The sequence below is a fragment of the Triturus cristatus genome, chromosome 2_1 (assembly GCF_964204655.1).
Source record: "Triturus cristatus chromosome 2_1, aTriCri1.1, whole genome shotgun sequence".
Lineage (NCBI taxonomy): Eukaryota > Metazoa > Chordata > Amphibia > Caudata > Salamandridae > Triturus > Triturus cristatus.
In genome coordinates, this window is record NC_140581.1 from 245,757,877 (window position 1) to 245,769,983 (window position 12,107).

Below are 12,107 nucleotides of genomic sequence, written 5' to 3' on the forward strand. Positions count from 1 at the left end.
CACTTCAATTCTCCCAATGTTAAAAGAAGTAATCAAACACGCACCTGAAGTGTTTAAGGATCCTGTACGGGGCAGATCCCAGGGTAGAAAAGAAGTACAAGTCTGCCGCAGCTGATCCTGTTTATATTAAAGGGCAGGTACCCTTGGATTCCTTAGTGGTCTCCAACACCAGGAAAAGGGCTAACTCCCAAACCACAGGAGATGCTCCACCTCCTGATAAGGAGTCAAAACTGCTGGACGTATCCGGTAAAAGAACGGCGTCCCAAGCAGCCAACATATGGAGGATTGCCAACACACAGGCTTTGCTTGCTAGATATGATAGGGCACACTACGACGAGCTAGAGACCCTACTACAACACCTTCCAGACAAATATAAAACACGAGCCAATGATCTCATCCAAGAAGGCAAGCTGATAACTAATACCTCCATTTGTTGCGCTCTGGACGCTGTAGACACAGCATCCCGGGCTATTAATGCCAGTGTCCTTTTACGCAGACATGCCTGGCTATGCATTTCGGGCTTCAAACCTGGGGTTCAAACCACCATATTAAATCAACCGTTTGACCAGGAACAGTTATTTGGGCCCACTGTAGATTCATCTCTGGAGAAGATGAAGGAGGATACTGACACTGCCAAATCAGTGGGAGCTTTGCAATCGCAAGCTCCCAGAAGTTCCTATCGTCACTCCTCTTATAGGGGTGCCTCTATAGGTTTTACCACTGATAACTCCTCCACTTCCTACAAAAGTCCCACCCAGACCTCATCTAACTAGGCTATTACAGAGGAGGCTATAGGGACAATAACAACAAGGGTAGAGGCAAACCTACCAATACTCGCCCCGCCCCCACCCCTAAACAATGACTTCCCTCCACTCCCCCTGGAACACTCTACTCCGGTCGGGGGAAGATTGCTACAGTTCCTACCGGACTGGAACAACATTACCACGGACAGGTGGGTGAGACAAATCATCCAATCAGGTTATTGCCTGGAGCTCACTTCGACTCCCCCAAACATACCATCCAAACAGTGTCCAATGTCAGCAGAGCACTTAACGCTTCTAAAACAAGACGTCCTTTCCCTCCTGGAAAAACATTCAATAGAACCAGTTCCCCTTCATCACCAAAATACAGGGGTTTACTCCCTGTACTTTCTCATTCCAAAGCAGGACGGAACCCTGACACCCTTCTTGGACCTCAGACCATTAAACTTCTATATACAATCAGACCATTTTCATATGATCACTCTTCAACAGGTCCTCCCTCTACTCAAACAGGGAGACTTCCTTGCCACTTTAGATCTCAAGGATGCCTACTTCCACATTCTCATTCACCCTGCTTACAAGAAACCTTCGGTTTGTGGTGGACGGTCGGCATTACCAGTTCAAGGTTCTCCCATTCGGAGTTACCACAGCACCCAGAGTCTTCACAAAATGTCTGGCAGTAGTAGCAGCCCACTTAAGAAGACAACAAATTCACGTCTTCCCATATCTGGACGAAAGGCCCATAGAAGCCAAGTCACATACCCAGTGTGTAAATCACACACAAGCCACAATCCAGGTACTTCACGACTTGGAGTTTACCATAAACCTCACCTCCAGCCGTCCCACATCCACCAATATCTGGGTGCCACAATAAACACCTAAAAAAGCCTTGCATATCCCAGTCCAGCCAGGATGGCAAGCATGCAAGCCCTTATAACAAGATTCCAACTGCAACACTCACTTCCAGCTCGAGTGTTCATGCAACTCATGGGGATGATGGCCTCTTGCATATTCATAGTACATCATGCAAGACACCAGATGCGTCCCTCACAGGAATGCTTAGCACATCAGTGGAACCAAGCTCAAGCTCCGCTGACAGATCTGGTGTTGGTGGACGGCCGCACGCATCACTCTCTGCAAAATCTTTCCAAAGGGCGACCGTTCCTGGAGCCGGTTCCACAGATTTTGCTAACAGAAGACGCATTGCTCACCGGCTGGGGAGATCATCTACTTCATCACACCATACAGGGCACATGGACACCTCAGCAAAGGCTACTCCACATCAACCATTTGGAGTTACTAGCAATCTTTCTGGCGTTAAAATCATTACAGAAACAGATATAAGACAAAGCTGTCTTAGTCCGCACGGACAATATGACAGCAATGTACTATTTACAAAAACAGGGGGACGCACTCTCTGCAGCTCTCAACTAGCACAGAGCATATGGAGGTGGGCTATTCCTCAAAACATATTCCTTTTAGCCCAACATCTCCCAGGAATTCAAAATCACATGGCAGATCTGTTAAGTCGGCAGACACAACAGATTCACGAGTGAGAACTGCAACCGTTTTTCTAAATGTGGGGGCAGCCAGAGATAGAACTCTTCGCCACACATCACTACACAAAATGCCCAAGCTTTGCCGCCAGATATCCACACCCATTTTCCAAAGGCAATGCGATATGAATGAATTGGTCAGGCAGATTTGCGTACGCTTTTCCACCTCTTCCACTCATTCCATTAGTGGTGCGCAAGCTGCAACAACAGTCACTAACACTGATCCTGGTTGCTCCAACATGGGCCAGACAACCGTGGTACACAACATTGCTGGAACTATCTGTAGTCCCGCACCAAAAACTGCAACTCTCCCCACAGCTCTTAACACAGAACCAACTGAGAGATCAGACACCCAGATCCAACCCAGCTCAACCTGGCGATCTGGCTCCTGAAGTCCTAGAATTTGGTTCTCTCAATCTTCCACTAGATTGTATGAACGTTATCAAAGAAGCTAGGCGCCCCACCACTAGAGCCTGCTATGCAGCCAAGTGGAAAAGATTTGTTATATACTGTAACAGTAACCACATCAATCCTCTAGATGCCTGCACTCAGCACATCATATGTTACCTGCTGCATCCTCAAAGATGTGATCCAGCGTACAAATCAATTCGATTACATCTCGCTTCCATAGCAGCTTACCTACAAAATAGACAACATTTGTCATTGTTCAAGGTGCCTGCCATTAAAGCATTTATGGAAGGCCTCAAAAGAATAATTCCTCCCAGGGTACCACCCTCCCCAGTGTGGAATCTAAACATCGTTCTCACAAGATTAATGGGTCCTCCATTCGAACCTCTGCATAAATGCGAGCTACAATTCCTTACATGGAAAGTCGCTTTCCTTGTGGCCATTACATCTCTTAGAAGAGTCAGTGAGCTACAGGCACTAACTATTCAAGAACCATTTTTACAACTCCATCATAACAAAGTGGTTCTCAAAATAAATCCCAAATTCCTTCCTAAAGATATCTCTCCCTTCCATCTTAAACAATCTGTTGAGTTGCCAGTGTTCATCTCGCAACCACAAACAGTAGCAGAGAGAGCTCTTCATACTCCAGATGTAAAAAGAGCACCCCTTTACTATATTGAGAGAACAAATCCTTTTCGTAAAACAAAGCAACTTTTTGTATCCTTCTCACCACCACATAAAGACAATCCCATATCAAAGTTTGGGATTGCAAGGTGGATTGTCAAATGCATACATATTTGCTATCCCAAGGCAAAACATACACTGTCTATTCCCCCTAAAGCCCACTCTACACGAAAAATAGGGGCTTCAGTGGCATTTTTAGGGAACATTCCCTTAGATGACACAGCAGCTACATGGTCTACACCGCACACATTCACAAAACACTATTGTGTAGATGTGCAGGCAAAACAACAAGCTAGTGTGGGCCAAGTTGTACTCAAAACACTATTTCAAACTACTGCAACAGATACTGGTGGTCGCCGCTAAGGAGGAGTACTGCTATGCAATCTATGCACAGTGTGTGATCTGCAGCTCATATGTCTCGAACGGAAAATGAAACTTACCATTATGCATCTGTTCTTGGCATGTAGAGCTGCAGATCCACACACGACCACCCACCTCCCCTGCTACCTTTATCTGTTCCAGTATTATCTTAATTAGATACAACATACATGGACATCTATTTCTGTTTCGCACAAAACTCCATCATTTCCCTTCTTGGCAAAAAAACTATCTGACGATGGAGTCGATGCCCATGCGCACTATTGTCCAAACAAGAAGTCACCTATCTCGTGACTTCCAAAGACTTCTTCCAAGACAATAACAAAGTGCATACATCCGGGCCCAACACCAGATGGTGATCTATGCACAGTGTGAGGATCTGCAGCTCTACATGCCAAGAACAGATGCATACTGGTAAGTAGTTCCCCTTCATCACCAAAATACAGGGGTTTACTCCCTGTACTTTCTCATTCCAAAGCAGGACGGAACCCTGACACCCTTCTTGGACCTCAGACCATTAAACTTCTATATACAATCAGACCATTTTCATATGATCACTCTTCAACAGGTCCTCCCTCTACTCAAACAGGGAGACTTCCTTGCCACTTTAGATCTCAAGGATGCCTACTTCCACATTCTCATTCACCCTGCTTACAAGAAAACTTCGGTTTGTGGTGGACGGTCGGCATTACCAGTTCAAGGTTCTCCCATTCGGAGTTACCACAGCACCCAGAGTCTTCACAAAATGTCTGGCAGTAGTAGCAGCCCACTTAAGAAGACAACAAATTCACGTCTTCCCATATCTGGACGAAAGGCCCATAGAAGCCAAGTCACATACCCAGTGTGTAAATCACACACAAGCCACAATCCAGGTACTTCACGACTTGGAGTTTACCATAAACCTCACCTCCAGCCGTCCCACATCCACCAATATCTGGGTGCCACAATAAACACCTAAAAAAGCCTTGCATATCCCAGTCCAGCCAGGATGGCAAGCATGCAAGCCCTTATAACAAGATTCCAACTGCAACACTCACTTCCAGCTCGAGTGTTCATGCAACTCATGGGGATGATGGCCTCTTGCATATTCATAGTACATCATGCAAGACACCAGATGCGTCCCTCACAGGAATGCTTAGCACATCAGTGGAACCAAGCTCAAGCTCCGCTGACAGATCTGGTGTTGGTGGACGGCCGCACGCATCACTCTCTGCAAAATCTTTCCAAAGGGCGACCGTTCCTGGAGCCGGTTCCACAGATTTTGCTAACAGAAGACGCATTGCTCACCGGCTGGGGAGATCATCTACTTCATCACACCATACAGGGCACATGGACACCTCAGCAAAGGCTACTCCACATCAACCATTTGGAGTTACTAGCAATCTTTCTGGCGTTAAAATCATTACAGAAACAGATATAAGACAAAGCTGTCTTAGTCCGCACGGACAATATGACAGCAATGTACTATTTACAAAAAACAGGGGGACGCACTCTCTGCAGCTCTCAACTAGCACAGAGCATATGGAGGTGGGCTATTCCTCAAAACATATTCCTTTTAGCCCAACATCTCCCAGGAATTCAAAATCACATGGCAGATCTGTTAAGTCGGCAGACACAACAGATTCACGAGTGAGAACTGCAACCGTTTTTCTAAATGTGGGGGCAGCCAGAGATAGAACTCTTCGCCACACATCACTACACAAAATGCCCAAGCTTTGCCGCCAGATATCCACACCCATTTTCCAAAGGCAATGCGATATGAATGAATTGGTCAGGCAGATTTGCGTACGCTTTTCCACCTCTTCCACTCATTCCATTAGTGGTGCGCAAGCTGCAACAACAGTCACTAACACTGATCCTGGTTGCTCCAACATGGGCCAGACAACCGTGGTACACAACATTGCTGGAACTATCTGTAGTCCCGCACCAAAAACTGCAACTCTCCCCACAGCTCTTAACACAGAACCAACTGAGAGATCAGACACCCAGATCCAACCCAGCTCAACCTGGCGATCTGGCTCCTGAAGTCCTAGAATTTGGTTCTCTCAATCTTCCACTAGATTGTATGAACGTTATCAAAGAAGCTAGGCGCCCCACCACTAGAGCCTGCTATGCAGCCAAGTGGAAAAGATTTGTTATATACTGTAACAGTAACCACATCAATCCTCTAGATGCCTGCACTCAGCACATCATATGTTACCTGCTGCATCCTCAAAGATGTGATCCAGCGTACAAATCAATTCGATTACATCTCGCTTCCATAGCAGCTTACCTACAAAATAGACAACATTTGTCATTGTTCAAGGTGCCTGCCATTAAAGCATTTATGGAAGGCCTCAAAAGAATAATTCCTCCCAGGGTACCACCCTCCCCAGTGTGGAATCTAAACATCGTTCTCACAAGATTAATGGGTCCTCCATTCGAACCTCTGCATAAATGCGAGCTACAATTCCTTACATGGAAAGTCGCTTTCCTTGTGGCCATTACATCTCTTAGAAGAGTCAGTGAGCTACAGGCACTAACTATTCAAGAACCATTTTTACAACTCCATCATAACAAAGTGGTTCTCAAAATAAATCCCAAATTCCTTCCTAAAGATATCTCTCCCTTCCATCTTAAACAATCTGTTGAGTTGCCAGTGTTCATCTCGCAACCACAAACAGTAGCAGAGAGAGCTCTTCATACTCCAGATGTAAAAAGAGCACCCCTTTACTATATTGAGAGAACAAATCCTTTTCGTAAAACAAAGCAACTTTTTGTATCCTTCTCACCACCACATAAAGACAATCCCATATCAAAGTTTGGGATTGCAAGGTGGATTGTCAAATGCATACATATTTGCTATCCCAAGGCAAAACATACACTGTCTATTCCCCCTAAAGCCCACTCTACACGAAAAATAGGGGCTTCAGTGGCATTTTTAGGGAACATTCCCTTAGATGACACAGCAGCTACATGGTCTACACCGCACACATTCACAAAACACTATTGTGTAGATGTGCAGGCAAAACAACAAGCTAGTGTGGGCCAAGTTGTACTCAAAACACTATTTCAAACTACTGCAACAGATACTGGTGGTCGCCGCTAAGGAGGAGTACTGCTATGCAATCTATGCACAGTGTGTGATCTGCAGCTCATATGTCTCGAACGGAAAATGAAACTTACCATTATGCATCTGTTCTTGGCATGTAGAGCTGCAGATCCACACACGACCACCCACCTCCCCTGCTACCTTTATCTGTTCCAGTATTATCTTAATTAGATACAACATACATGGACATCTATTTCTGTTTCGCACAAAACTCCATCATTTCCCTTCTTGGCAAAAAAACTATCTGACGATGGAGTCGATGCCCATGCGCACTATTGTCCAAACAAGAAGTCACCTATCTCGTGACTTCCAAAGACTTCTTCCAAGACAATAACAAAGTGCATACATCCGGGCCCAACACCAGATGGTGATCTATGCACAGTGTGAGGATCTGCAGCTCTACATGCCAAGAACAGATGCATACTGGTAAGTAGCATTTTCCTTCTCTACTTTGCTACACCACCCAATGATGTTTAATTCAGTTTGAGTTATTCCGTTGGGTGTCAGTGGATGTGTGTGCATGTGTATATATTATTGTCTGGATACCTCTGAGAAGAGTCATCCGGCTGTGGGACAAGCAGTGTTGCACTCTTTAGTTCAATGAGGTGAGCCATGCTTAAGTGTTTTTCCCACCATCTGCTATACTCCTGATTATGTTATTAATTCTAAGTGTTTTAACTGCTTACTATTCTGATTCATGCATGTGAATCTATGAAAAATCCAATACTGGAGAAGAAAATAAGTTACCTAATTGTAAGTGTAATTTTCCCTTATTGGTATCTTTCATAGATTCACATGCAACCCACCCTCCTCCCCATAAAGGCTCCCCTTATTATCTGGGTTCCTATATCCAACTTGTGCTAAAGATTCTTCGGGATTGAAGTCTCTGTTGTGATCGGTTTAGATTGGCTGTACTTTGATTCTTATTAAATTATGAGGATAAGCTATTGAAGTGAAGGTTTTTTAACATTAACTGCTATATATGTCATTTACTACTCCTTTTTATGGTACCACTGCGATGACTGGGAATGATTCAAGCATGTAAATCTATGAAAGATAACAATCCTGGAGAACTACAGTTGCAGGTAAGTAACTATTCTTAATCAGTGTTGGTTAGGTGGATGTGGCCGGTTGGCACAATTGCTTTTAGTTTTGGGTGTTCCTTGCCCCTGGGTTCGAATTGCAATTGCATGTCAAGGTTTCGTCAAGATTGTTATCTTTGGGTTATCTGTAGTCTGTTGTGTGTTTGATCAATTAAATGGGTTTGTGTAAAACATTCCAGATATGTGGGCAAATGCATGTTGGGCGAATCTGATCTACAGTGGTATCCAGTGAGATCTCATGATCGCTTCCTATTCTCAGAACAGGACACTGTAATATCTAGCATAGGTCTCAGTTCACAGTAGCATGGCTGTGGAATACTTTCCCCATCTTTGCAGTAGTAGCTTTTCCTAAAGTGTTAGCTTGTGCGACTTATTTTATTACCCAAGTGGGTGCAGTTTCATGATAAAACACATATTAGTTTACATTGGCTGAGACACCAAGTTTAGCAGGTTAGCTTCATACAAGTAGTTTCAAACAAGACAGTAGGTGCCATGTATTAATTTATTATTTTTTCACAGGGGTGTGTCTAGTAATGACTTTTCTTCTCTGGAGAACTTATGTAAGAAAATCATGAAAGAGAAACAGCAATTTGAAAGACTGGAAGTGAAAAAAGAAACTTTACTAGAGATGTTTAAGGTAATTCAGGAAAACACTCAAGACGCTTCTTAAGGCAATACAAATCTGTATTGTTTCTGCACTCTCTAGGTCTTTTAGAGATTGTTATATTTCTTGGTTCAACTGTTTTTTTTCCCGGTTCTTTTAATTCCTTTTCCTATCTTGATGTAACCCATGGTGTGTTCTAGCTATGTATATCACACCCTAATGCCTCTTAGGTCTTGGCGTGTTACAGTAATGTTTAATTATAATTGATTAGACATTGATGCTTTGTTCGGTTTGGGAATTGATACGAAGTGAGTTGCAAACACCTTTTCATTGTGGAAACCAATCAATCTAGTTTCTTAATATTGTTTTGTCCATTGACAGAACAGAAAAAAACCCTACATTTTCATTTCCTTTTAATGGCAGCTGTGTAGTATGTCTGCATGTAGATTTTGAGAGTTGTTTTGATGTATCTCACGCCTAAAAACCTTGTAGTAGAGACTAAGGACCTGATTTAGAGGTTGGCAGATTGGATACACTGTCACACACGTGACAGATATCCCTTCCAATGTATTACAAGTGCCGTGGGATATAATGAACTAGTTATAACGACCATGGGATATCCGTCACGGTTGTGACAGTGTATTTTATCTGCCAAACTCTAATGGCCTGATTACGATATCAGATGGACGACATTGCCGCGGTCTCGGTACCAACTGACCTCCAGTCGGCGGTCCTGACACCGCCGTTTCTCTATGGGAGCTTTTGCTACAGCCGTAAACCGGCCATAGCACAAGCGCCCATGGAGAAATGGGAGATTCTGTTAATCTCTGCACCGTGTGGCAGGCACCTCAACAGGGAGGCAACATAGGTGCCCCCTCGGCCCACAACCGGAGGCCTTGGAGAAACGAAGCCCTGTTAGGGGCCCTCAAAGTTGCTTTCTGACAGGCTTTCCATGTCGGAAAGCCTGACATGGAAAGTCCATCGGAAACGGACATCGTAATCCCGACGGCGGAAACACCATCCTCGGGGATTACGGTAGGGCCTCTGACTGGCCGACGGGCTCCTTGAGCCCATCAGAATCCAGCCGGAATGACCGTCCTGTTTCACTTTTGACCGCCGGCATTGTAATGCGGCGGTCGAAAGTGAAACCAAAGATGTTAATCGGAAAGCCTCCGACCGACATCAAAATAGGGCCCTAAATCTGGCACTAAGCTGGTTACATTTTATATTCCGATGTGGTGTTGAATTAAGAATGCACCTGTTTCTGTTAATCAAAATTCAGCTTCTACAGCCTGCTTTTGCAAGTTGCAATTTTATTTTCAGAAGTCATGTAACACGGCTATCTGTACAGCGTGCTGCACAACTGATACATTTTTGTCGTTTTTCAAAGAACAAGTTAGGCAGAGATATGCAAAGGGAAGGGCTGTAGCTGCCCAGTGCTGCTGTAATTAAGTAGAACTCTTATGTCAAATATTAAACTCTGCCCGGTCCCCTCTCTGTCAGCACTTGTTCCTCTCTCATACAATTCCCCCTCCATTTTTGTATGATGTCCTTTTGAGATCTCGTATTTGCTCACCCAGCAGGAAAGGTTCACATGGCTGTCAACTATCTTGTCAGTCTCCAGAGAAGTGTGTGGTCTTTATGAGAAGTATTGTTATTGCCCTTAGCACCATAAACACCACATACTATTTTAAGCTCACTTAATTGTCACTTACCTCCTGTTTAGGCCTTTTGTTTTCAGGGGGAAGCAAGATAAAACAGCCAAGGCTTACAGAGGAAGTTTAGTTGTGAGGTTGAACTGTACCTTCAAACAACATGTATCATGCTCAATAAACCAATATTTTTCAAAAGCACAAGGGAACCTAAAAGGTAGATAAGGACCTTGGGTAACAGTTTAGTATTAAAACAATGGTCCTTAAAAAGAGTATCATCATAAGGATAAATATAGACTCCAATCAGTGCTATATTAACAGTCAATTTTATCATTCAAAAATTTCAAAACAAAAAGTATAAACACATCAATACAGTGGGACACAATCCTACATAAACACATGACAAGTACACTTTAGGACAGAAACATATCAGGCAAGAAAGGGTAGCTTGTGGAATATTGAACACAATTTCTAACACGCTTGAGGAAACAGTAAATACACTTTTTTCTATCAGATTCGATTAATGTGCAAACTGTTTACATTTGTCGATGACGTTTCGATCCTATTTAAAAAATAGTAGGATCATCATCAGGACAGTAAGGGTACAAGCCTGAATAATTAGAGATTGGCTCAATTAGGCTTGCGGAAGGTTAAGCCGCATACGCATTTGTTGGCGGTAGCCGAATTATTTGGATTTTCAGGGATCCCTGCCATCGAGCCTTGGATCAAAAAACATGACGTGCATCGCCACTTGCTGCTTTGGAACTTGTTATTTTCACAGTTTAAACGCCAGGTTATTCATCCTCAGAAAATCCTAATAATTCGGCTACCGCCAACAAATGCGTATGCGGCTTAACCTTCCGCAAGCCTAATTGAGTCAATCTCTAATTATTCAGGCTTGTACCCTTACCGTCCTGATGATGATCCTACTATTTTTAAATAGGATCGAAACGTCATCGACTAATGTAAACAGTTTGCACATTAATCGAATCCAATAAACCAATGTCAGCAGTTTTATCATTTTAAGCAGAGAGAAGCATTTCTATTGAGTAGACGTTACTTAGTAATGCAGGTTAATAGCCCCAAAAAATATTAGCACCTGAGTAATGGCGAAAAGATGTTTGTATAATCTTCTATACTAGTAGACTACGAACGTTCTGTACGTGTCCTTGATACCATTACAATAGGGAAGGTACCCAAAGTGCATGGCTACATTTAAGGAGATACAAAAGTGTCAAAGACTTCAAAGTTTTACCTCATACTTGACAGATGCATGCTAAGCTTGGTTGGAGTTTTTCCATTTTGAAGGCAGCTTGGCACTCTGGTAGAGTTTGACTCCTGTCAAACTCATTGTTGGACCAGACCTTTCATGATCTCCTTTCCCATCCTCCACGCTAGCATCTTTCCTCACTGTTTGTTCCTGTATTATTTAGTGTAGTTTTAAACTACCTCAAATGGATTTACATTTGTGTTAATTTTCACTGGGAAACCTACCTTTTCTACCATGCTACTATTGTTATAGTGACGTGATTGTATTGTCTTCAAGTGAAACACCTACAAAGGCTAATTTTCCTTTCCCTTTTCAGTATAACAAATTCAAGTGCAGAATTTTAAATGAAAAGGTGGATACTCCAACTACCACAGTGTACAGGTTAAGTAAACCATGTCTGTTAGAATAACTTCACTAAATTTAGTTAATAATAATGCATAATATTGATTTGGGTTTCTGTTTTAGGTGTGGACCTCTGATTGATCTGTGTAGAGGCCCTCATGTACGACATACTGGGAAGATAAAGGCATTCAAAATTCATAAGGTATTGTATGACCAAATTAGCTTTGAAAACAATTGTTTACATAAAGTCATCCTAAT

General features: G+C 43.2%; 1 protein-coding gene across 1 annotated transcript in view; it reads left to right on the forward strand.

Annotated features, from left to right (window-relative positions):
- The window catches only part of TARS1 (threonyl-tRNA synthetase 1), a 271,600-nt gene that overhangs the window by 84,920 nt on the left and 174,573 nt on the right, over nt 1–12,107 (forward strand). Inside the window, exons 6-8 of the mRNA XM_085630784.1 lie at nt 8,501–8,618; nt 11,824–11,888; nt 11,973–12,051. Of these exons, the coding sequence (XP_085486910.1) occupies nt 8,501–8,618; nt 11,824–11,888; nt 11,973–12,051 (262 nt within the window). The remainder of the gene's footprint in view (nt 1–8,500; nt 8,619–11,823; nt 11,889–11,972; nt 12,052–12,107) is intronic.